A 27209-nucleotide genomic window follows, 5' to 3' on the forward strand; every position below is an offset into this window, starting at 1 on the left:
TTTATTATTTATTTATTATTTTATTATTTTAATCTAAAATATTATTATTAAGAAATTAGTATTATATTTTGTATGAAATATATTTTTATTATTTATTTTACTTTTCAAAACGTTATTTATTTACAAATTCGTTTTAATATTTATAACTTATAACTTATACTTTACTTTTTATTCGATTTTTTATTCGACTCCAGTCCCTAACTAAACACTTTCAAAAATTTCTTATAGCATGCCACCGACTCTTTCTTATTTATTTAAGCACGCAACTTAAGCGCTTTTTAATATCTCATTTTAGTACGCTGAACCAAAGAGATAAAAAGTATTTAAATACACACACACTCATGCATACATTCATACATACAAGTATATGAATGCGGCTATATATATACCTTCTAAATAAACTGACGACACCATTCAAAAAGTCGCAAGGCAAGTGCTCGCATCATTTGCGTTTAAGTAATTGCTTCGAGTGTTATAAACAGTCGCGAATGTTTTGCGGCTGTATAAGAGGAGCATTGAGTGCTTGTATGTGTGCGTTTGTGTAGAAGTAGGGGGTGTGGTGGGTGTAGGGGGGTGTGGAGGGGCTGGCTGGCAATTTATATGTAAATACACGAGCAGGTGCCCAGTGCCAAATGTGATGGCATTTGTGCGGGCTCTGCCTTTGGTGTTAAAATGATTTATGCGCCTGGCATACGCGGCGTATGCGTATTTTATGATTTCTCTGAATGCTGACGAGGCGTGCCCTGGCGCCTTATGCCAATGAGCAGTGTCTGCACACACACATACACTCGCACGCTCGCTCTTAATCAAGGCGTATTTTAGACAAACACACTCACACATACACATACACACACACACACACACACGCACACAGTCGCGCCTGCTTACAGACAAAGCCATGTCTACGGCTTTTATTACCATAAATTCTCTTGGCTTCAGCCGACGGCGACAACTTTGTCATCAATCGCTATATGGCTTTATTCTTTATTATTTCAACTGCCGGTTGTTGTTGTTGTTGTTGTTGCTGCTGCTGCTGCCGCTGCTGTTATTGTTGTTGTCAGCGCTTTGACGTATTAACAATTTGTCAAGCCGAATTAGACGGCGGCAGCAGGCTCCGTCGCGTAAAAATCAATGCACAGGCAACTAATTACTTGGCAAAGCTGCTCGACATGCACGCACACACACATTTACACACTCACAGACTCACAAACATACTGCTACTCCCAGTTGACTTGCTGATTACTTTGGCTGCAGCAGATGAGCTCCTGCCCTGCTGCAGTTGCAGTTTTGCTGCGCATTAACTGAGTGGACAGGCCACACAGCTGCACAGCTGGATCTGCTGAATATTACAAGTAGCAACTGATGATGTCCCAGTTGGCACCCTTGGACAACTACATATACACACCCACACACACCCTCACCCACACACGTACACACTCTCTATGTGGGCAACAGCTGCTGTTTGTTGCAGCATCTGCACTTTTCCAGCCAAACACTCACTTTGATCATTTCTCATTTCAGTCGTTGACACATGAGTCGCCAGCCTTCTGCCACGCCTCCAGCAGCTGGCTCCATGTGGCATTGTTTGGACTTGCGTGATATTTTTATTAAGAAATATATCAAATGCACATAATACACATGGCCCTGGTCGACTCATATGATGCAGACACGTTTGCGGTTCACAAAAGCTTACGCTTAAATGACAGACTGGCATTATTAAAACAAACAATTTACTTTAGAAGTTTGTTTTATATGGCAAATCGAGCTTTAAAATGCGCATATGAAAGTCACAAGCACAGGCAAACATTCAAAGTGTTATAAAATATCTGGCAAGCTAACATTGCAGCTTTAGTTACCAAATTTGGTATATAGGTTCCCCTAATCCGCTTATAAATGTAAGATCTTGGGTAATATCCTTCACTAGTTTCTTAGAAAACTATGAAAACAAAAACGTGCTTTAAATCTGTACAAATGCAATCAATAAGCAGAGATAGAGAGAGAGATACAGAAAGAGACAAATAAATTGAGAGAGCTTTAAATTGTCCATACTAACCCAAGGAACTCAGCAACTGCACAAGCTATAACTGAAATATTTTGTGCGGAGCTTCCTTTACACCTCTTTTAAATATATTTTAAGTCTCTCACATTTTCAAGTTCCCTAGCAAATTGTTTCAGAGGAACCAACCACAATTATCAAGTTGGGCTATTGAAATTGGGTATGCGTATATTTTAACATATTATCTCATCAATTTCAAGCATAGGCAACTATTTCGTACTCATCTGCATAAACCAAATCGGATTTTACGAAAATGCACCACATTTAAATCTTAAATCTCTCCCTTTGGCACTTTATGCCATCAGCTCAAAGTTCACTTAAAGTTCCTATTGCATGCCACTCATACAATAAGTGAAATCTAATTTATTCATACAAATCTCTGTGTTGCCAGACGGCAGCGCCAAAAAGGAAGACCTACGGTTAAGTGACCTTTCGTGGGGCTCGGCCCGAAACTGGGCCAGAGTCAGAGCCAGAGCTGGAGCCAGAGCCCAATGCTGCATTGTAGTTAAGAGTGAGTGAACACCATTTATAAATTTGCATAATCGCGTGAAGCTTATTTGTTCAAACGTAGCTGAGCAAAACAAAATGTCACAAATTACACGCTCCAATGACGGCGTTGCCGGATTGCAAAAAGGTCAACGTGCAGGATATGTGCGAATGTGCGAATGTGTGTGCCTGAGCCCGGAGGGGGGTGGGCACTGCCCCAAGCGGGTTTCGCAGGCATTTTGAGTAATTTGCATTTAACATGCGCGACATGAAAACCAAATAAACAACGTCTTGCAAAACCGCCCAACACCCAGGCCACCCCAGCCCCCCTGCTGGCCCTAAAGCTGAGTGGCAATTTGTCAAACAGCTAACTGGCCTGGCCAACCACTCGCCATTCACTTAGTTGATTTGTTGCACTCGTTTTTCGTCACAGCTAAACGCCTTAAATGCGATTTGATATGTGGCCCATGTGGCATGCGGCAAAAGCAGCCAGAAAGCGACCATTTCCGCTTGGCTGCCATGTCGTATTCTTAATCTGTAAGCCAGCGTCAAAGGCTCTAATAACTATCCTTGCACTAGTTATGAGAGTCGAGTTTTCTTTTTTGTTTATCGAGCAGCAGCTACAAAGTTTATTGAACTATCTCCAGCAAATTAACATAATTTGGCCATGGACAGGACCTTTGGCAGCATTATCCTTCAGCAAATTGTTGAAAACTTTTCTGTGCGTAGCGCAGCTGCAAGTCAATAAGCTGTGCAAAAACTTTTGCCCACATGATCAATATATCTATGTGTATATATACATATATATCAAAATCTGATTAATATTTATATGTGTGGGTGGTCTTAAAGGCTAGCGACAGGATAAACAAGGACATGTAATACTACGACTACAATATCAATAAACCAAATGCCAGCACGCCGGACACATTTATGATTTATTGTGTGTTTGGTCAGCGGTCATCGGGGTCTATGTCCTGCTGCTGATGCTCCTGCTGCTGCTTAAACACATTTCTATTGCATATTTCACCTATGACCAGGCGCCATGCTCCATTAAATCTTTTGCGACACATTCAATGAGCCCCATAACGTGCGCCCTAATACCTTTCACATGTGAGTGTGTGACCAACATTTTCAGCAACTGCCGCCACACCCACCGAAAAATCTCTCCCTCTGCAATAATCGCTTGACCAGCGGCCGCTGTGGACATGTGGCGCAAACAAGCGCTTGGCACTAATATCCCTTTGTTTATAAATGTTCTAATGGCTGGCAAAATTATATTTTTCTCTACTGCAGCCCACTAGCCAAACGAGCTGCTGCCGAAAGCGCCGAAAAGACCACAGCCCGAGCCGCATCCGCAGCCATGGAGCCAAGGGACACACAGTGCAAGCGGCTCGCCTGTCGCTGTTCCAGTGATAAATTGATTGGAGGCCCCACGCACACACACACACACCCATACACGGAGAGAGCCTGCCTGCATAGCCAACATTCATATTGGCGGTCAGGCGTAGTTTACTCCGCTGTCAAGCGCTGGCATGTTGCGTGGCTATTTAGCCAATTTATGGTTAAGGTTAGTAGCACGACAGCGGTCAAAGGATAATAGTCCACGTCCTGCACAGGACACAACTCGATGCCCGTGCTACATCGAAGATGCCATAGACTTAGCTATGGGTCGTGCTTTGAGTTGGTTTTGTCTTTGACCCGGACTCGAATTGTTTGTACAAGATCAAATTGCAGGAGCCCTAGTGTGTGTGGGTCATGTTAACGGGCATATTATATTCCGTTTTATGTACCTACATCAAGCATGCAGCCAGCCCAAACAGCAACACTGCAAGAAATAAGCCAGACGAATGTATATACAAGTTTAGTTATATTTTAAAACTTTTACGGGCTTCACGCATTATATAAATTTTTTATTAATATTTTTTTTCACGTATTTCCCCTTTTTTTGCAGTGTATCTAACACAAACATCCTAATATATTATGAATATATTTTTCCAGGCAGTCAGTTTTGCCTCACAATGCGCCTCGTTTCGCATTGCTGTTTGCTTTTTCGTTTATGCTAAATTATAATAAATGTCATTGTACACGTTCCGAAAGACCTGATGCCACATTGAGTATTAATTTATGGTGTGAAACTTTCACCGGGCAAACAGCTCTCTACTGCTCTCTCTCGCATTCTCTCTCTCTGGCCACTGTGCCTGTCGTCTGCCCAAGGTAAATATCCTTTTATGTCTTGCTACACATATGCCATCTAAATTACTAACGAGCTTCTGGGGCTTTCCTTCCATAGAGTGTGTTCATTGTGGAGCCAAACTTAATAAGACAGGTCAAGTAACTCACATACATTTAATCTATTCGCAATAATCAATAGCTCAGATCAAATTATTATAGTGAAAACCTAGGCAGAAGCTTAAAAGCAGGAGCGAGAAGCGACTAGAAAAGTGAGAAAGCTTTCAAATGTTTCTAATGCCAATTTAATAATTGATCCTAAATTATCAGTAGGCCTCACTTTCATCGTTTGAGCCTTAATATAAACATGCAACTTATCTTAATGCTTCTTCCTTTTCCGATAAAGTAACTTATATTATTTAACATATCCATAATATTCCATTTTTCGGACTATGATAAATTGACTTTGATAGACAAATAACACTTATGGAGACAAAGCGACTCGAGAAGTTAAGGTCTTATTTCTAAGGCCTTTTGCCTACTTATATAATTAATTAAAAATGATAAACGTTCCACTTCTCTTAATGCTTCTTTCTTTACGGGCTTAAACCTTAATAAATTGTAATCTATTCATAATAATCAAAATTCACAATATGACGAAATAATTTTGCTACACAAACAACATTTTTGAAAGACAACCTACTTAGATAAGTGAGAAACAACTAGAGAAGTGAAAAGCTTAATAAAGTTTCTAAGGTCTTTTTCCTAGTAAGTGCTCGTTAATTGTCAGCATCACCTTTAGCGTTAGGACCTGCAAAAATATGAACTTATCACTTCTCTTATTGCTTCTTTCTTGTCCGGTATTAAACTTAAATAAATTAAATGCGTTCATAATATTCAATAGTTCATTGATTGTGACGAAATAATTGCCAACCAAACCAAATTGTTTAAGGTCGACCTAGTCGGAGGCTTAGCATAACAGAGCGAGAAGCGACTAGAAAAGCAAAAAGCATTACAAAAAAATGCCTATATTTATAAATTTGTAGGAAATGCATTTCTACATGTTTTTATGGCCACAAATCTAGCGATGTACTCTAACTCTAGCTAGCAATTGCGGACAGAACCTTAACATATTTTTTTCATGAATGCAATCCCACAAACTACGTGCCAGTTGGCAGCGGATTGAGGGCGCATAATGTACGAGTTTATTTATAAATATTTTAATGAAAGTGTCATATTTTCTCTGATTTATTTATTTTTTTTTTATTAATATTACTGCTGTCAAAATCAGCGCTGAATGGCAACCACTCGTAGCGGGCATTTCCGACACGAGCAAATGGAAATGGGGGTGTGCGGGGGTGTGTGTTTTCCGCCTGATTACTCGCATAATATGCCTCATTAAAAATAATAAACTGTCAGGAAAATGAAGGCGAATGCCAAATGATTTTCGTTTATAATTTCTTTTTTTTCAGTTGGTAAATTTGAATTTTTGTAAAATTAATTGCGCGAAGTGTGCAATGTGCAAAATATAAAATAAACTTTCATCTTTTCGGTTGAGAGCCGCAACAGAACTCACTGCGAACAATTTCGCTTACTAACTGTATCCTTGAAATGCATATCTGCCATTTTGTACACAAAAAGCATGCCTGCTGTCACCCATGAATATGAATATATATATATATAATAAACATTATTGTGTGTGTGAGTTTTTGTTGGTTCTAAATGCGGTTTCTCAGTCTCTTTTCTCTGTTCATTTTTTATTTCTTTGCTTCTTTTTTACATTTTTGCAAGTGCAGTAATGGTTCATGAGGCGTCTGGGGCGGGGTGTTGGTATTTATGGTAGCAGAAAAGGCCATAAACTGAACAAAAAACATATTCCTACAACCACAGGTTGTGTGTGCATGTGTGTGTGCGTATTGGTGTGTGTGTGTGTGTGTGTGACTGTGTGAGTGGGTGTCAGCTAAGCGGCATTTGGGGACTGCAGCTAAAATGTACAAAAGCTTAGATTTCATAAACTGGGCCTCCTGCTAGCGATGATAGCTAAAGTCTACGCTTAGCGATAGTTTTTATTAATTCTTATAATAAAAATATAAATGTAATGCAGAAAAGCCTCATATTGCTCTTATTTTTATTCGCGTCCCTCGGCGATTATTAAGCCTTAGTTAAGAATACAGTCCCCAATTAAAATTTGTGACAGCTCAATGCTTCAAAACTTGACGAATGTGATAGAATCACAGCTATAAAAATATAAATTAATAAATACTCAAAATAATATTTGTGCAGCATATCGTTGTATTTCTGGGCCCCTCTCTGCGATTCTCAAATACTAAAGCAAGAATAATTTCAATGAACATAAAACTGTCTTTTTAAAGCTAACGAAACTTTTTGCGTTAGCAATTTCGCTTTGAGTACAAACCTTCTCTGGGATTCTCAAGCTTACCTGTGAATGCATAATTTTCGAATTGCCTATCACAACTCTTTTATGGCTTTTCCGACTGCTAGTTGGCAATGTCTTTGCGGAAGCATTGAAATTGAAACTGGAAATTCAAATACGGTTAGCCACAGTCCACATAACTGAAATCATCGTCTTGATGTCCGCCTTCATGGCTCCCAAACACACGCACACACAGAGAGAGGTAGAAATAGAGACAATGCAGTGGGATTGGATGACCATGGTCCACATGCACGCAGGGTAGGCGTTCTCATGCTGCTGCTAAGACTGCGGCTGCTGCGCATTTGTTTGCAGCAGAAATTAAAATGTTTACACAACCGAATGCCGACGACGTTTTGCATTCATGTTGTCCTCATCGTTGCTGTTGTTGTTGTTGCTCTTGTTGTTGTTGCTTCTTCATGTTCTCCAGTGCATGTCCTTTAACAACATTGTGCTGCTTGTGGCAGCTGCTGCTGAGGTGTTGCTGTCGTCAGTTAGTGCACGACTTGAATTCTATTTAACTCTTGGCGCTAGGCATTTGCATGCAAGTTATGTGCATAACATATACGTACATAAAATGTCACTCGTTTTTCCTTAGTTTTCATTTAAATGTTGTGCGTATTGAAAAACACATAAAGCACGCCATTCAGCGCAATTACAGTGCCGTCAAGGACCTCCAGCTAAAGATGAGCTGCAAAACTCTAGTTCTCGTGTGTACGAACTTTAAAGTCAGGTAACAGGAAAAGCTATGTTGATAAACACGACTTTTCCGAGTTTTCCCGATGCAAAATAGCCGACAAATAGATATTAAAGAGCGGATGTGAAACAGATATTGAAATGGAAAAATATAATAAAATAAAACCAAATCCCGACTTTTCATTTGATTTATTTTGGAAAGAAGCGAATATTTGAAAACTTCTCCAGACATTGGCCGAGAAAATAGTTAGACTCTGCGACTAGCCATTGGGTGACTTATTTTTTAACATCAGGCAACATGCTTAATGTTATATTTTTCCAAATAAAAAGCTATTTGTCGTATTAAATATATTGTGAATAACTTATGTTAACTCAGCATGAAAATGAAACTCAAAAAACACAAAAGTTATTCTCGACTTTGTGCGATTGGGCTGGGTATATTTTTCACGTGCATGATTGCAAAACTTATCTTCGTGTTCGTGTTGAGCCGTGCCATAAAAACGCCTGCCTCGCCCATCCCTTGAGAACTCTTCTACCAACTGCCCGAAAGCCTCTCGTTTATTTCGCGTGAGCAGCTTATTCATTCGCTTTGCTTAAGCCGCAGCACTTGGCTGCCGCTGCTCCTGTTCCTGCTGCTGCCACAGTGTGGCAACTGCGGCGAACGCAACTTAACACCGTTTTAATCTGCCATTTGGCAATGCAACGATTTTCACTTCCGGCCAGTACAGGACGACTGGACGGCACTTGAGTCAAGGTGCTGCCGGGTAAATACTCGTTACATGATTGCCGGCAACTTCTTAGCGCCAGTTTTATTCGGTCTTGGCTAAAGTGCAGCTGAATATTTTATGAACTTGGCAAGCACTTCGTCTTTGGTTGGACATGCTGGCCAAGCCAGGAAACCAGCAAACCAGGAAACCAGCAGCATACCACAGCCTCAGGCTGTCAAGTAACTAACACAGCAACAACAACAAAAAACAAAACTAAAACTCCAAGCAAAAAAAAAAAAGGAGGGAAAGGTTGAAATAGAAATCAAGAAATTGCGACAGATTTCAGCCTGAGCGCTTCGTAAAGTTGTCTTCAACTATTTAGACGTACATACATATGTCATTTCCACTAAATAAATACAAATTACGAGCTACGAGCACACATTTGGGTTGGTCCAACCATAATGTACTGCAGTCATGTATAAAGGTTTAATATCTCAAATGGAATGCCAGTGCACAACTAATGCACATTTCTCTTAGGTATATCCAACATTTAAACATTCAACTTGGTCCACTTCAAGTCTTAATAGAAAGCCATGAAGACCAACTCGATGCATGTTTTCAATATTTAATAAAAAATTGCATTCAAGTATTTTCCACATGAATATTTTTTCGATCATTTTAATAAGCTATTGGGGAATCAATTTATTCCCGTGTTTATAAAGCGGAATACACCTTATCACAACTTTGTATACATATTTTACTAGCTGCAAATCTTATTTGAATACAATACAAATGCAATGGAAACCGAGTCTCAAATATACGCAGCAGCGAACAATTCACTATTTTGCATTTAAATAGGTTTGCACAAATCGCCAGAGTACGACTTTAAGCTACCCTTTACGCAGCTGCTATATTTAAAGTACAGACATTCGCATTGGCTTGAAATAAATTAACAAAAAAGAAGAGATAATTGTTATATAAAGTACATTGACTTCCGTCTATAGCTTGATCCCTTAACTTTGTGCCCATGCATAGCGCACTACGCTACGCAAGCAATTGCATCTCAGAAATATTTCCAGCATAAAATAATCGAAAAATAGAGCAAATAAACAAAAAATTTAAATTCACTTTACGAGCTGGGCGGACTTGTACCCCCGCAAGTTCTTCTCTGATTACAGGGTATTTCAAGTAAGCTTATTTCGTTGTAAGCTCAACCAAAATATGCTTAAAGAATTCGAAAAATATATTTCGACGCTTATTTTATAAAAAAATGAAAGAAGAGAAAAGCATTTTATTTGTATTTGCTAAATTCTAGAAAATCGGGCACCCTTAAAATTTACTTAGGTACTTTCTTACTTGATTGTTAAGTATTTACTATTGTGCATTTTTGATTGTACACTCATTTTGCGCTTTGCTGGGTTTTTGAGATTTAATTACGTCAACACATTTTGGCCAATTTCATGAATTCTTGTGCATTCCTGCAGCCGCTCAGGTGAACGCGGCAGCAGGTCGAAGGGGCAGGAGGCACACTCCCATGGGCCAGAAAATAAACCAGAATGTAAGCGAGGCACACAAATAAAGGGCCAAAACATATTTCTTAAATTTTGGTGCCCAGTTTGGCCAAGTTTCTGTTTCTGTTTCTGTTTCAGTTTCGGTTTCGGTCTGAGATTTCATTTTTGGGGTGATTTATATGAAATTCGTTTCTGGAGTTGCTCCGCTTATTTGTCTTTGTTTTGCGGCTGACTTCTGCCAGTTGGTCTCTGCGATTCCTTCGCCATTTCGTTTATTTTCATTTTCGTTTTCGTTATGGCCGCCAATTGAATTTGCTTTTATTGCATTTATTGTGGCTTGTAGACCGTCTGCTTATTGTTAGTAGCTCTCAAGAGCTCTGCCAGGCTCTGGATCTTTGGCATTCGTGGCTCCGCGTTCGACTGGGCCAGTACATTATCTCTAAATAATTTATGTTTGTATACGTTTTAATTTAATTTATTTGTACATGCAGACTATTTGTTTTCTCTTTGGCTTCTTTTTCAATTCCTTGTCCTGCGTCTCGTTTTTGGCCAGCAAACTAACCGCCAACGTATTCAATAAGTTCCTGATATGCGCCTGCCACACACTCCCTCCCTTCTCCCACTCTCTCTGTTGTCAGTGTCTGTGATTGTGCTAAAATCCAATATTGATTGAATAACCGCAGCATTCGCTCCAGCTCCATCTCCAGCCAAAAAGTATGATATCGTAAAAGGCCGAGTAATTGCTTATATTATACGAGTTTTTATGAAGATTGTTTCTTTTGTATTTCGTATACTTCTTTTTTGAATTGCACATTCGGGACTTTCCCTTACATTTAAGAGTCATAAAAAAAGCCCATTTTGTACGCAATAAATCTGGCGTTGAACTTTACAAACCCAAAAACGCACTTGACAAACAGGAAACTATTTTGCGAGGCAAAAATTCGTCTACCTATAATCTTTCCATCAGCTTGATGAATTTCCCGAACTCACACATATTCAAGCCAAACTCCTTCAAATAACAAGCTACAAAAGAACTCAAGCATTGCAGCTTTCCTCAACTTCGGGAGCTCGATCCCAAGATTTATATACTGCGTAAAAGTTCTATAACTTTAATTCCTTTATCTCCATAAAATCTTTAACCAATTAAACAAATTGAATATAATAAGAAATATTTAACCTCTCCCTAAGGAGCTAAGAAAGTTCCTCCACTTGTTTATTCTCGCAACCCTCCCGCGTTATAGAAAGCAACTCCACCTTGCCTTGGCCCGCAATATCTGTGAATGCACAGTTATCATAAGTTAAGGTGCCTTGATCGCTTTCCACAAAGTCCACAATCATTCGCAGCAAATTTTTCGATATGATTTTCTCATCCGCGCGCAGCGTTGGATGCTGCGAATTGTTGACGATGAGAAAGAGATCATCGCAATGTACTGTGCCTGTAATGCAATTTCCGGTTAGTTAGGCATAAGATGCTAAATATATTAGTTTGGTACCCAAAAAAACATCCTTCCGCCGGGACTGCCAGTGTCCTATGCCCGAATCAGCTGGATTGTCGTAGACGTAGGAGTAGAGCGGACTTTGGCTGTGCTGGCGTTGCAAATCGAGAACTCTCTGAACGCTATTCTTGAACAAAAGATCCGTGAACATGCGCTGCATATCCCAATAACTGTCCGAGCTGAAGTCACGATCTCCCAGATACTGCCGCTTTAGTTCCTGAGAGCGCAAATTGAGTTCCTCCAAAGTGTTCTTTGTGTGGCGATAGAATAAGAGATCTGGTGCCAATTCGTTCCAGCGCGTGTTCAACACCTCGATAAGCTCCTTGCCATTGTCCTGTTTATCCAGGAAGAGCGCTGCATTAAAGCCCCCCTCATTGGCAGTACAAGACAGCAGCCAAGGAATGTGCGAATAGCTGCCGCTCGCCATAATCTCCGCGGGCTGTTGGGTGAGAAAAGGCTCCGGCGTGTTGGCAGCCTCCACAACAGGTCCAAAGGGCGCGAAGGGCACATAGCCAAAGACCAGAAAGTGTGGCACAGCGCTGACAATATCCTTCGCATCCTTGGCTTGCAGGCACTGCTTCAGCTCCACGGAGTTTCCCGCCACTTTGCAGTCCAAAACATAACCTAGCTCAAAGGCCTTTTGGCGTTCATAATGCTGTTGCGCCCAGGGATCCAACGCATTGCCACTTAGTGAAGCCGCCGCCTTAATCAAACCCTCTAGACCGCCATGCAATAGTTGTAAATGCACCGAAGCGCCGCCTGCGGAGTGACCTATCAACATGATATTCTCCGGCTCTCCGCCGAAGCTGGCGATATTCTGTTTAATCCAATGCAGAGCCAAGCGCTGATCCTTCAGACCAAAGTTCCCCGGGAAATGCGCATCGCCGGCGCTTAAGAAACCCAGCGGTCCCACACGATAGCTGATCTTAACCATTATGATGTTCCCCGTGGACATGATGTACTCATGCCCGTTCTCCTCTGCACCGCCGAACATAAATCCGCCGCCGTGAATAAAGGCCAAAACAGGAAAACTGCTCCGACTGACATTCTTTGGCCTGTACACGCTCACAGTCAGGCAATCCTCCGTGCCAAGCAGCTTATTCGCCCCGTCTATGTACAGATTCCACTGCAAACAAAACTCTGGCGGCTGACTGGCATCGAAGGTCTCTGTCCACTGGCGCTTGTACGGCTGCGGCGGCTCGAAGCGCAGCGTGCCCAGCGGGGGTTCCGCGTAGGGAATGGACTCATAGCTATAATAAGCGACATTGTCCTTGCCACGCAGTTTGCCATTGGCTAGCTCCACCAGCAAAGGATCGGCCCGGGCAAATTCTGGCCCATGCAGGCAGAGCAAACACATCCACAATAGCCCACAAAACATGGTCTTCTATCGAAGAGTTCCCGGTTTGAACTGTGCCAAGCTAACCCAAACAAATCTCGTTTTATTTAGCCTGCCGCTGTGAGTAACCCTGATGCAAGGCAGGGGGCGTAGCATACGCATTCAATCGTGACAATCCAATTGTGAACATATTAGCAATAAATATAAGCTAAAGCTTACCCAGCTTATAAACATATTGCAAAATGGGAAATGCCAATTCTGATAAGTGCCGGACATTTAATTGAAATCACTATATTCAGGGTTCACTGTAATATTGACTAATCGCTAATGTATTTTTAAGTGCACCCTTCAGATAATGAAACAGTTTCATTTTTATTTGCCGGGCGTGTTCCCGTTGTCAGAAACGCGATTTTGCATACAATTTTATATGAATATAATTATATAACTGTGTGCATGTGCATACATATACATATGCAAAAGCACGCATACCTGTTCAATAGAAGCATTCTCTTGCGCCCTTTTTCACTCTCTCTATCTCTCCGTATGTGGCTTTATAAACCGAAACTACACAACTGTTAAAGTGAGTAAAACTGATGTTAAACCCATATTAAACTGTATATAACTACTCCAAATCAAACTAAACGCGTTTAACACAATTTCAAGTTACTATTTAGCTGATTTATCAATATAAGAAAACAATTAAATGCACACGTGCGGAGAACACAATTGATAAACATGAACAGACGCGCACAGACTAAAGTCAATCTCATTAAGCTCGCGCCTTTACTAAGCAAGCTTTTGCAAGCCAGCTTTTACAACAACAACAGCAAGAGTAGATAACGATCAAAGCTGCTGCTCTCACAAGCAGAGCTGGATACACACCTAACATAACGGAACCTAAGGCGTTTTAACCAATGTCGTGAACCCAGTATAGTTCGAGCTCTTTGGAGCAGCAGTAAATAGCTGCATTTGCTCTCTGAGCACAAAGGGGCAATAAACAATGTTCATTAAATGCCAAAAATCATCTTAAAATTTCAACTGTTTCTAGATGACCACCTCTAAAAATAATCAACTTAACTAGAAAAGAGCTGATGTGACAACACTCAATATTGAAAATAGCTGTATATAACAGAGCACCGACGGGCAATAAACAATGTTCATTGAGATGCCAAAAAATAGCTAAATCATATTAAAATTTCAACTGCTCACCTTTGAAAATAGCAAACGTTAGCTAGAAAAGAGTAGAATAGTGAGCACTGCATCAAAGGCAATATAAACATAATTATGTATGTATATTATCTTGTCTTTGACTGCATGCAGTGCAAATAAAAGCCTCCTTTACAGAGATGCGTGTACTTTTCAACTAAATGATCACTGCTTTTCGCGCAATCACTCTAAATTCATCCGACAAATAAACATACATACATATATTAACTTTTAAGCTATACTACATTTTAGACTAATTTTTCTAATAGAAGCTAAAGTTATTATATGCAGGGAAGATGTTGCACATATGTATTACACTTAAAAATATGAATATTGATTAATATATCTTGAAAAACATAAGGGAAAAGTAATTTTTCGACCATTCGTTTATATAGTATAGTCGTCCGATATAGTTTCGATTAAGTTAAGAGCAAAGTAAGCCTCGTAAAGGTCTAGTTTAATATAAAAATAGCATAGAATTAATTTTTTTTTTTTCCTTTCTTGATAGTGTTCTGTTTTTCTATCTTTCCTTCAATTCCTAACTCAATGATTTTCGATTGTGTATCTGACACGTGTCCAGATGCCATGATGAGTTTGGGCGAAGCTGCCCCACCTTCCAATTAAAGTCCGTTGCGTGCAATTGCTGGAGTTGTCATAGATAATCATCTCGTCCCAATCGATCAACTCGAAACAAAAACCCTTCATTATAATCAAAATATGCAAGCATTAGTGTACATATGTCAATTGCAATTGAAATTAACAAGCGCAATCTTAAGTTCTAAATAAGAAATTTGTTAATTAGTCGATAAAAGTCTTAACTGTCAATGTTTCAATTCCACTGTTTCCCAGTCGCGGTTAGCTGTATATGAAATGTGCCGTTTTAAAAGTCATTTAGTTATCGATAGCTTTGTTTTGAGCTTGTCAGATTGGGAGTCAAGGTGTGCGAGTGCGGAAACTCTCTCAATTTATAATTTCTGACTTTTATTAGATATTTTTTGTTTGTTTTGGATTTTCAGTTTTTGTTTTATTTTGACTATTAATGTAACTGTGAATCCAGGCAATAAGAAAGCAGCAGACAACTCTCAACCAAAGCACAGCATTGCGAGTATGCCAAAATCATCAACACCGAAGAGCAAAACAATTAGCATGGGTCGTACCAAAGAATGTCGCGGTCGTATGTGTGTGCACACATATGTTGTTGAATGTGTCACACATTTAAGCATCATATCCATGTTCCATATGCCCAGGACGAACTATGGTAAGATGCAAGCAAATACTGCTCTATAAATAATAACAGCCTATGCTCTTTTTCAGTTGGAATATTGATTATTGTGACTGCATTGATTTAACTGAAAGCGGCTTCTGTATATGTGAGCTGAGATGCGTTTTGTGAGTGGAACTATCAATACTATTTGATAGTTCTATAAAAGGGAATATATATACACATAGATATATATATATATACATATATATAATGAATAATTTCATTAAATAAACTCTTCAGATATACGCGAAGAAAATTGTAACTAGGAGTAAGTTAGATGCCTGACATTACTAGCTTTACATTGCACATTTTGCAACACTGGCAGCATGTAAGTGCTGTCCTAGCCTTAAAGATAATACTGCTGACAGTCGGATCTTGTGTTTGGCTACAAATGGATTTTGTTTGTAGTTCTGCCAGGTTTATATGCGTATATTCGCACAGTTTCAATGCTTGTGTCAACGTTTTAAAGTTTATGAAGTCTCCGAAATGGCCCCTTAACGTGCGTTGATCATATTTTGCACTCAGGATGCTGTTGTATTTCTCGTCATTTACATAAACATAAAGTCGTTTGTTATCCATGAAGCGATGCAGATGTAGCTTGTGGTTGCACAGTCTTCAAATTGGATTTGCCTATTATACATACATATATGCATATGCAGGGGACGCATACACTACTTTTCGACTGACCTATGCCAGTGGGCATCCGTCTGCCCGGTCTAAGTTTACGACTGCTGAATATATGGTTGTAAACTTGGCTGCAAAGTTTGTGTTAAACATTGCTTCAAGCCAAGTTAAGTCAGTTTCCATGTCAACAGACCGTAGTACTCCTCCCACCACACTCTCGCCATTCGATAGATTGGTCAACTCGCAAAATGTTGTATATGTTCAATGGCCTGTAAGCAGCCTGCCCGCCTGACAGCTCAGCCTGATTGCCAATTAGTGTTTGTCCCCCCGCCTCACCTAGACGTAGTCCTACCCACAGATATCAACCTATTCGATGGCCAACTCAAAGTGACGCCGTAATTTGTATCAACCGGAATCGCTTGGTTCTGGATTTCTCGGCTTGTTGCTGCTCGCATAGTAGTTCAAGGTTTGAAAGGTCTGAAATTCAGGCTAACAGCTGATTGGCCCTGCTTATTTTATATTTCCCACAGAAAATCTTATAGCCTAATTCCACTGCCAGCATTTCTTACCTTTTTTGCCTATACGTTTTCCCCTAAGAAACCACATTTTCACATTTGCAGGAAATGCGATAATTTATAGAATTTCATATCGATGTTATGAAAAATATAAAAGTATCATTACCATAAACAGCTGATATAGCAACAAAGGCAAGCGTTAAATTTAAATTATAATTTTACATTTTATTAATCCCACAATTTTTAACATATAAAGATGGCCAAAGAGCAAAGAGTTTATTAAATGGAACCCTTATTTCGTGGCCGTATGATTTGAGCTTTAAAAAGTAAACTTTTCGGTGCTTAGGTTAATTAAATCAAACCGATCAGCTTTTTATTTGAAAAAGCGGTACTCTTGCCATTCATACCGTTTCCGACCACTTGCTAATGGAATCGCATGTGCAGTTTGTAAATGTAACATATTTTGAGCATAGTGGAATTAATCAGTACAAAGAATCAATCCGTATTACAAAGGTAATTACTTTGCTAATGGAATCGCATAATGTGCAGTTTTTAAATGTAACATATTGGAATCAAGCATAGTGGAATCAATCCGTGTGTCTAAAATTTATAAATATACAAAGCTAATTACTTTATGTTTGAGTAAATCCAGATATTTTCTTGAATGTGTATTCATTTAATTGCTGGTTTTAATCCAACCCCATTGAGTAATAAATGCCCTTATTTAAAGTAATAGTGTATAATGTTCAAAGAAAATAATTATTATTGATTGTACCAATAGTTGAACAGTTAATACGCAATTATTTTTTAATCAGACATTGGATCAAAAATTGTATATGAGAAGATTTGTGGTATTTAGCTACAGCACTGATCAATAGTCAAAATACCCTATTTAGAGAAAGGGTGCTATGCTGGTCAAAAAATTAAAATTATAAAAATCTGCCTGGCTGCTTGCAAGTTGAAAGCGAGTGGAGAAGAAGAAGACAAGACTTTGGGACTTTGCGAATTATAGGCATAGCAGTGCTTAGAAACCACAACAATGAGTTAGAAGAGTGTAGAAGCTTAGATCATAGGCTGTAGCCTCGAACCAAAAAGGGATGGCAAGGACAGAATTGTGGTGTGCCATTTTTATTGTCGTGTTCTTTGTTTTGATTCTTTTCGTTGCTGGTTCTTATTGAAAATGTTCTGAAGTTGTCATTGAATTTTGGGCATCGGCAGAAGTAGCTGCAGACAGCCGGGTGTTGTGTTTGCAATTTGTGTTTGCAACCTCGCAATCTAGCTTCACATTTTTTGAAAAAGAGCGTTTGATCCAGAACACTCCTCTGTATCTGTTTATTACTCTATGAATCAAAGCTAAAAACTATCTGAATTAATTGCAGTGCTGCTTTCTATATCTGGCATCGCGATTGCCAACCTATCGACCTAGCGCTGCCACCCGGTTTTTGGACAAAGTTGATAAGGATATGAATGTTCATGGGAATAAAAGAATTTCTTATCGCCCGATTCCACTATACTCAACAAATCTTAAATTTTGTAAATACTTCACATTTTGACATTCAATGTGCTGGAAAGCGTTGTTGATAAAATGTTTTTGTATTGATACTTTCATATATATCCCAACAACGATATGCTATTCGATAGAAGTTCGCAAGCAACACGAAATTCAGTTTGAATTTCTTGCATATCTTAAATATGTGAGATACATTGTTTCTTATGGAAAAACGTGCTGGCAACATATATGCATATATAGTTTAGCATTCGCAAAGAAATGTAGAAAATGGTAATAGTGGAATCGAGCCATTAATGTTTGTGTGTAGCTCATTCAGAGAACCCGATAATTGTATCCAAATGTAACTATGTATATCATTTCTTTAAAACTCCGTTTACATTTTGTTTTATGATTATGCTTAGCATAACTCGGAGAGCTCCATTCAGTTGGCACTGTTAAATTCATGTTTTTTGTATTGTTCAGTCAAATGAATAGATTGTATAGCTGCTTTTTCTAACTTTCAGTCGACAAGCACTCGGAGAGATTGCAACATGGGAACATTGTACCGAGTTGTAAGAGATATGCGGCCCACGCCCGCCTCCATGGCCGCAAAGGAGCAGCTCGACCAGACGGAAACGCTGGCAAAGATGTTCGGCTGGCTTTCCGTGGATGGAGCTTGTTAGCGTTGATTTTATGCAGATTTTCGCGGAAAATTTATGTAGAGCTGCGCAGATACATTGTGTGTGGCAATGGAGGAGCGGGGGCTGAAAACAAGGCAGAAGCGAAGCCGAGTTTCTGGAAGTATGCGAAGTAAAGACAGACGGCAAGTACATGAAGTGTACATTTCATTTCAAATTGATTTATGCGACTTTTTCTCAGACAAAGAGATCCCCCGCTTCTCCTGTTGTACTATATGCCTGATTACTTTCAAAATTGCCAGCTATTTCAGCTCATATGGGGCTTATTGCCAGTGAAATAAGCAAACATCGATATATCGATTTTCTCTACAGTTTCTCTTACCGAGTTTTACTCGATGTTCAATGTGAGTCGCTTGATTCTTAAAAAGTTTCGGATTGTGTCCAATTCCAAATATCTGATAGCTACTGTAATCATCATAAATATCTATAGTATGTCTTACAACACTATTGCTAAGGTATTTATATTATAGGTATTCTGCGATTGATCAGGAACTGGTTTCTCTTTAATCTTGAAAGGCGACTTGGGGAACCACACAACCAGCTTCCCTAATAACGCAGTCCTGCTGAGGTCAACAAAACTGAGCTCGCAGATTTTAGTTAAAAGCTTCTTGCTGTACTCATAGCACACCCCTAGGCATACAAAACTTTTTCCCATACACATATACCAAACATCTGACTTGTATCTCTCGGTACTTAAGCCAAAATCTTTTTCAGTCAACATTCCTTAAAAGAAATATTTCCGAATATGCTTTCAAATGAATATGTGGGTAGATAACAATAACTGCTTAAGTGTCAAATTTAAACGAAACATTCATCGAAATTTAAAAAATGGGGAAATAAGAAAAGATTACTAACTTTATATATTCTTAAATCGGATATGATTTTTGTCAAATTTTTTTGATGTATTGTACAATTGTATAGGTAATCGATATATCGATCTCCTTAAGCACGAAGTGTTGATCCAACTACATTGGAGACTAACTAGCGTTTGGCAAGAACTGATTAGCCCCAATATTGATTTAATATTGTATCAAGTGGACCATAAATAGTGTTGCGCACATCAGCAAAATGCGGCTCGAACAAATCGTTTAACAGGTATTTACAATTGATGCATATATTCAAATTTATTGCTAATTAGCAACAAAAGTTGTGTGTGTGTGTGAGTGTGGGTGTATGTCGGTGAGTGGGTGGGTGACTGTGTGGGGTGTGTGAGTGACATGCAAATTTGATATAAAACTTACGCTATTGGAAAATTAATTTGGATTTCATTTGGGTCGTGTTTTTGGTGTTTGCGCGCGGCGGGCGGAAGCGACTCGACTTTAACCTGCCAGAGAGATTAGCCTATTGCCAGATAAATTTTGCTGATGTCAGCGATAACTGCCCTTGTGTATGTATGTGTGTGTGTGTCTGTGTGTGTACGTGTGTCTGTCTGACATTGAGGTTAAGCATGTGTGAGTTTTGGGGGCTGCTGCTACACACAGAACACGCCCCCTGCCCGTCTGCGCCAAACTCTATTAGGCGCCATAATTAATAGCAGCTTAACTTATAATTACGGTCACCGAAAACCACAGAGAACCGTTTTAGCTTAATTGTTGAGGTAGTTCTATGCAGCAGCATCTTCTTCTTCTGCTTATTTTTGTTGCTTTTTTTGGGGGTTCTTTTCGGTTCCTTAATTGAAACACATGTAAATTTGAAAGACAGCACGAAATTCAATATGGCAATTAGCTAAGTATGAGGTTAAGCTTGTAAGAAATTTATTATCTATGGGGCAAATATAATTAATTATTTAACAAGACATGGGTGGGTTCGATTATAAATGAAAATTAGATTGCTAGAGCCATAGAAATATAATATCTTATGCTTGTTAGAAACATATTTAACGATAAAAAGCTGGTTTGATACATAGATGATTTTTAAATTGATTGTTTTAAGCACTGGATTACTCGATTGATATGTTAGATATATGCCAGATAGTTAAAGATAAAAAACTATTATAATAGATGCATTCTAAAAAGGTTTATATATCGTAATAAATACTCATAGCACTGCCAAAAATTCTTACATTTTTTTCGATTGCAACTTTTTGAGCAAAAGATTACTTTAAGAGATTTTCAACTGAGTTTCTTTCACATAATATTTTCATAGATACAACTCTTGCACTTAAGAACAACAACTTATGGATGACAAATCAAAAGCCAATTTAATAAAGTTTTAATTTCAACTATTTATTTACCCAAACTTTTCTTGATTTAAAAAAGCTTTACATGCTTTCTCAAATTGTTGATTTAGTAAATAGTTTAAATTGTAGACTATTTCAAAATTTTTGTTTATTTATCTGAGCTATGTAGCTTGAGCTTGTTGTTGTTCTGGCATTAAAAGCTTGAGTCACAGATCCAAACTAATTCAATTTCTTGTAGGCATGCAAAATATGAATACCTACAGTTTTTATATTTAAGTTGTATTTTATTGCCAAATAAGTTGTTGTTTTGCTCACACTCAACCGCAGTTCGTGTTTAAATAAATTAAAAATTTGATTGACATTTACTTTGAGCACAAATCAAATAAATGCAAGTATTTTTTTTAATAATATAAATTCTTCTCGTGCGTAGCCGATAAAATTATCTTTAATAAGTCAGCACAAATCAAAGGTAGATAAACACAAATTCATAGTTAGCCTTTGGGCAAGTGTACTTTGGCTTTTAGCGTGATTAAATGTATGTAAGTATATAACTGTATTAACTATATACTTTACACAGCAGAGCAACAAAAACAAAAAGCATAAAACTTTCATGTTTATGTACTCAGTAAATGTTTTGCCAATAAAGTTTTATGGGTTAGTTCGAATTTATAGTTTTGTTTGTTTTCATTACATTTTGTCGCATTTTATTTACCATTATTTTTATAGCCCTTAACCAATTTATTTAGCCGAATATACTTTTTAATTTTACTAACTAACAGTGAATTGCAACTTTTTTCTAGATAATTGAATCGATATTTCAACGCAAATCTCATTTAAACCAGTTAGAAATAATTGAAAAAATACTCAACATTAGTTTTTGCTGCAATAGATACTTCGATAATAGAAGCTTCTTCAATGTGCGCTGATAAGTTAAATGAATTATGACTATAGGAAAAATTATCGATATACTAAAATGCGCCGCAATGGCCCTCGAAATCGTGTCCTTTATAAAAATATACTATATAGAATACATAACAGCAGATTCTCTCACATCGTTCCCATAAATTTCAGGACGATTCAAACAAACAACTATCGATATACTTAAAAGAGCTACAAGGCTCGAAAGCTCGCCTCTTGTAAATTATTAATATATAATATACATAATCGCAGAGTTTTTATCACATCATTATTATAGAGTTCAAGACAATCAGAGAAAGCTTTCGATACTATCGATATTAAAAAAGTTGCCTAAAAGTACGAGCATACCCTATATTAACCACTGCCAGGACTTAGATATTCTTGCATATTTCTCATTGCATCAATCCCATGAACTTGACAATAATCGAAAAGAAAATTATCGGGACTATCGATATTAATCTGTATCCCAACAAAGGCTCTTACTATCGATATCATAAAAGTAGCCCCGCAAGGAATTTGTAAGCATGTCCAAATTTTTGTCCTGTATATACTTCCAGATTCTCATCCCATCATCCCAACTTCCCGATACGGAGTACTTGCTCAAATATAATCCTAATGAAATTGAAAGAAAAATGCCCAAATTACGCCTCTGTCAATATTTGCGACGCATCGAGGGGCAAACAAAATTTAGCGTTTTGAAAAATAATGTACACAATCAAAATTAATCGAAAGCGATTAAAATATCGACACAAATTGAAAACAAGGCAGAGTGAAGGCATTTGATCGTTTTCTAATTGAGCTGATAAGAGATGATATATGAGCTTTGAGCGAGACTTTAAAGCAGCATACGATGGGCTTTAATTTTAAATAATTTATGTTCAAAAGCAAATCCGGTCGCAGGCAGCAAGAAAAATTTTACGAGATTTATAAGAAGTGAAATTAATGTGGCAGCGCGTCTTCAAGGCAAAGGCAACAAGCGCAAGAAAAAAATAAAATAAAAATGGTCCACAGAAAGTGTGGCAAAAAATTTGCTAGCAAAGCGATGAATCTGCTGGCGCAGAGGCCTCTGGACAGGCTCTGGCACGGCCACGCCCCCCGCCCAGCTCCACAAATGCGAATCGAATTTATTTTATTTAGAACACCATCTCCGTTGTCGCCCTCGTCCCTCGTCCCATTGGCTTGTTGTCCTTGCCAGCCGAAAAGCGAAACTTTTCGCGCTTAGTTGCCTACTAAAAGCACAAAAACAGTTTGCTTGTTCTTAGACGCGGCAGCGCTTTCCACAATTTTCTTAATGCCGTTTTCTGTCGCTTTTCTCGCTTTTATTTTTTTTCTTTTTGCGCGCGCATTTGAAGTTATTTCAAAAGTTTTTCGCCCACTCCACATTTCCATTTGCTGCTCTTTGCCTGTCACCAAATGGCAACTTAACGCAAAAAGCTGCCGGAAATTGAAATACAGAACTGGGCTAGAATTGGTTACTTCATATGGGCGCTGCCCATTAATAACAATTTTCCTACAAAGCAAAACTATTTAGCCAAACATGACAGAAATCTATATCAGCAGAAAACTAAACGAAAACTCACAGTAAAAATGTTAATTTATATTCATTTATTCCAAACGAAAACGTTTTTATGGCATGAAAGTTCTTGGAGAAGATTTTTGGAATTTTTTGATATTTTCACAAAACTTGACATCTTCAAATCGATGACTAAATGCAGCTCAATGTGGTCACAAAAGAGAATCTACATATTTGCATTTTTGCAGAAAGTATAGCAGCTCCATTTACATATGACACAAAAGTAAGCAACTTTCAGGTTAGGTTAGTTTGGGCGCGATAGATATTGCAGTTTGGGGAAAGCACATACTGAGTACTACCCTATACTTAAGGAATGTTAAAATACTTGCAATAGGATTAGGCAATTTTATTTATTGAAAACTCTTTCTATGTTTTTACAGCATGGCTATCAGTTTTAATTATAAGTAGGTATCGATGAAAAGATTATTGTATTATCGATAAGAAGAAAGGGGCTGCCGATATATCGCTAGCTGACAAAGAAGGAGGACGTTTAAACACTAATAAATTGAAATAAATAAATAATAAATACTACGCAAGACTGCAGCTTTTTAGTAATTAAACCTATTTCGTAAAACACGCTGAAGTATTTATTTAAGCATTTATAAAAGTTTTTAAAATGAAAGGAACTATCTAGTAATAGAAATATTTCATATTTATTTAAAACCCGTATTTAAATTTTTATATTTCGATTTTCAAAAAAAAAACCCAAAACACACTTTCCTAAAATTGTAAACGCATGATATCTGAGCCCTAACAAATTATACCATTCGACTACATATGCTGGCCTACCCCAACTCTGAACTCGTGTCATACAATTCACCTGCGTCCATGGATTACCCGAAACAGAGAAAAAAATCAATTTAAAGGCAATTTTCATGCAACGAAACGCAAAATTCGAGCTTAACATGCAGACGATATGCTTCCGGGGCAGCTCATGTTGCGGAATATCTTATCCCTTAGTTGTAGTTTGTTTTTGCCATTGTCCATTGTTGTTGCTGTTATTGTTGTTGTTGCTTTTGGCTGGCACAGTGGGCCGCTCGCCGTATGGTACTACGTAGTATTTATCCATCACTGACAATGTCAAATATATTACCCATGATGAATGACTCTGCGGATTTGATGAATGTGTTTTGTGGCTTTTCGCCTCTTCCATAAACGCGCAGCCCCACAGCATACATGTCTATGTAGTTGTGTGCGTGCGTGTGTGTGTGTCTGCTATAGAGAAGCAGCCCGAAATAAAAGATATATGTTTATGGCAAGAAAAAAGTAAATCTGCACATGATTTATAAAATTTCAATGGCAGAATGCAGATATGTCAATTCTGATATAGGTGCTCTGATATGTGAGCTGTTTTCGCAATTCCAACAATAAGTGAAAAACATATCTCAAACAAATAAAAACCCTGCAAATATTGAAGCTCTTCCAACTGACTTTATTCCAAGCAAAGCTAAATGAATCCCATTTTCATTGGAGCTAAACAATTATTTACTTCTATCTTTAAAGCTTGGGAACATCTCAAAAAAGAAATCACGCCAAAATACATATGTCTGCCTATAATAATAATAATTCTTATTCAAAAGCATTTATAGTGACGCGAAACATAACACATGCAGTAAATGTTAAATAAATAAAGTGTTATCATAATTATAATAGAGTGTCGGCTATTAAAGCATTCATAGACACAGTGGCTGCTGGAAGTAACGTCTCAGCAACAGAAGTCACACCTCCGTGTGTCGCACATCAAAGGAGTCGAATAAATTACTCAGGAAAGAAGGCACGTTCCTGTAATAATGGCTGGTCAATTTTAATGAGTATACGTAGAGGCACGCACATGCCTTATATGGCACTATAATACACACACACATACACACACGCACAGCCAGGCAGCTCAAGAGGAGCGTGCGTACGCCCATTGGCTGATATGTCCATTGCGGCAATTGAACGAGTTTTGTGCCGGCGAGTCTGTCAGTAACGGCTCGTCCTGTGAGAGGATGTCAGTGAACAGGAGTTGAATATGCCTGAGTCCGAGTGTGCGTGTGTGTGCATTGTAAGCTGAAGAAAAATGCTGCGGTAATTACATTAACAGCAGCACCGGAAGTAAGAAAATGTTGTTTATTGAAGCCAACTCTGAATTGTAACCATTTTCATTAAGATTGAAATATGTATGTATCTTTGTTATAGCTATGGCCATGAGAAGACGGAGGGTTACAACAAAAGTTGGCGATTGTTAATGTTAGCGATAAGGATATAAAGAGAATGTTTGGCAAAAGGTAAGCAAATGTACAGCAAATATGTTTTAATATATATGAATATAATTTATCAACAAAAACATGATTTCCAGCACTATTTAAAGGGAAATCAAGAGTGAAAATATTTGGCAACATTGTTTTAAGCGAATTATGGCAGACTCAATAATGTATGGGGAAATATTTATATAATGTGTAATAAGAGCATAATTTACAAACAAATTTTTCAGCACTATTTAAAAGGAATGCATAAATAGAAAAATTTCACAGCACTGTTTTAGGCAAATATTTATAAATGCATTATCAATTAAAAACAATAGCTAAATTTTCCAACACTATTTATTGTCAATTTAACAGTGAAAATATTGGAAAGTCATACTTAGCCGTATTTCACATGCTCTAAATGATGAATAGAAAATATGTATAATTATAATCAAGAAAAAACAAGTTTTTTCAACACTGATCTGCATAGACTGTACTTTAAATAACAATATATGTATATATATATTGGGGCTTTAACAACAATATAATCTTTTTTAAAGCACTTTTCTATAACTGAAATATAAACTTTAAACAAAACTTAACCGACTGTCATTTTGCTTTGTTTGCACGAAAAATATATTTCGGCAAAGCATTAAAATCTAGCATAAAATTAGATATCTCTCTTGATACCAGTTAAACTATTTATTTATAGCAAAAATATATTTTTAATAATATTTTACGCACTTAGTTGCATGCGTTTCAGGCCAAGCTCTCAAGTATTTGCCATGATTTAGCTGCGTGGATGAGACGGACGTCGTGACATGGCGGAGGGACGGAGGGAGTATTCACATTGGGAGGCACAAGTGCGTTTAATGATTCAAGGCTAGTACGTTGGCCACTGGTTAGGCCATTAAGTACAGCCCCGGCCATGTTTTATGGCCACGAAACATGTTTGACCAAAAATGGGAAAAAACAAAACTTTGGAAAAATTTAACTCTCTGCTTCTTATTTTTTTATTAGTTTTGCATAAATAGGTGAAGCGACAACGACAGAGAGACAGAGAGACAGAGAGAGAGAAAGAGGGGATTGTTGGGACCTATGCATGATAACTGTCTATAAAAATATATTTTTCAGTTGCGTTAATTAAATTTTTATTGACATTTCTTTTTGGTAATTTCTGTTGCAATTAGAACTCTGTCTGGGTTCGGGATCTGGCCGCGTGCCAAGTGCAAAAATGTTATCAGAAAAACATTAATGCGACAATTACGACATTTTTAATTGTTTTCAAGTCGCACTCGTTTATTGCCGGTATTGTTAGACTGCCATATTGTTGGCCCTGCTGCAAAACGGGTAATTAAAAACGTGTTATAAAGCAACTGCGTGTCTCTAAGGAGCAGGAGGCGTGCCGGCGCTTTGCCGCTGGGCAAATGCTGGGCACCGACAACAAAGTCGCGTTAATTGCCGGCTGTTGGGCGAAATTAATGTTCGTTTTAGAAGCATTTTACTTTATAAAACCTAATGAATGACTGATGACATTATAAATGTTTGGCGACCCCAAAAGTAAAAGAAGAAGAAGAAGCAGCCGAAGATACACATTGACAAACTGTCAACAAGAACTTTGCACTCA

General features: G+C 38.1%; 1 protein-coding gene and 3 long non-coding RNA genes across 9 annotated transcripts in view; 2 read left to right on the top strand and 2 right to left on the bottom strand.

Moving 5' to 3' along the window:
- The window catches only part of LOC135429678 (uncharacterized), a 17753-nt gene extending 9642 nt beyond the window's left edge, over positions 1-8111 (bottom strand). The window contains exons 1-3 of one of the 3 annotated variants that reach the window (XR_010436440.1): positions 7715-8060; positions 7152-7612; positions 6820-6948 (exon numbers count right to left, since the gene is read on the bottom strand). This is a non-coding gene — a long non-coding RNA (uncharacterized LOC135429678). Of the gene's footprint in view, positions 1-6819; positions 6949-6985; positions 7613-7714 lie in introns of those variants that run through there. The other 2 variants (XR_010436442.1, XR_010436441.1) reach the window with 2 other exon arrangements.
- A 2717-nt stretch (positions 8112-10828) lies between these two features.
- Positions 10829-12955, bottom strand: LOC135429677 (esterase-5B-like). Its single transcript, XM_064684095.1, has 2 exons — positions 11550-12955; positions 10829-11492 (listed from the first exon to the last, which is right to left on the bottom strand). The coding sequence occupies exons 1-2, from the start codon at positions 12928-12930 to the stop codon at positions 11248-11250; spliced, it is 1626 nt and encodes a 541-aa protein (XP_064540165.1). The 5' UTR covers positions 12931-12955; the 3' UTR covers positions 10829-11247.
- A 1630-nt stretch (positions 12956-14585) lies between these two features.
- LOC135429696 (uncharacterized) lies at positions 14586-15620 on the top strand. The gene is made up of 2 exons (XR_010436449.1): positions 14586-15352; positions 15409-15620. It is a non-coding gene; the product is annotated as an uncharacterized LOC135429696 (long non-coding RNA).
- A 2794-nt stretch (positions 15621-18414) lies between these two features.
- On the top strand, positions 18415-26037 carry LOC135429682 (uncharacterized). 4 transcript variants are annotated; one of them, XR_010436445.1, is made up of 6 exons: positions 18415-18809; positions 18866-19028; positions 24858-25451; positions 25507-25624; positions 25696-25770; positions 25831-26037. It is a non-coding gene; the product is annotated as an uncharacterized LOC135429682 (long non-coding RNA). The 4 variants fall into 4 exon arrangements; XR_010436444.1 differs by having other exon boundaries at positions 25696-26037; XR_010436446.1 differs by lacking the exons at positions 24858-25451; positions 25507-25624; positions 25696-25770; positions 25831-26037 and adding an exon at positions 23735-23930.
- The last annotated feature ends 1172 nt before the right edge of the window (positions 26038-27209 follow it).

Source organism: Drosophila montana, unplaced genomic scaffold, assembly GCF_035044405.1.
Source record: "Drosophila montana isolate Dmon_TW-CO22-7 unplaced genomic scaffold, ASM3504440v1 contig_2669_1, whole genome shotgun sequence".
In the NCBI taxonomy this organism is placed as follows: domain Eukaryota; kingdom Metazoa; phylum Arthropoda; class Insecta; order Diptera; family Drosophilidae; genus Drosophila; species Drosophila montana.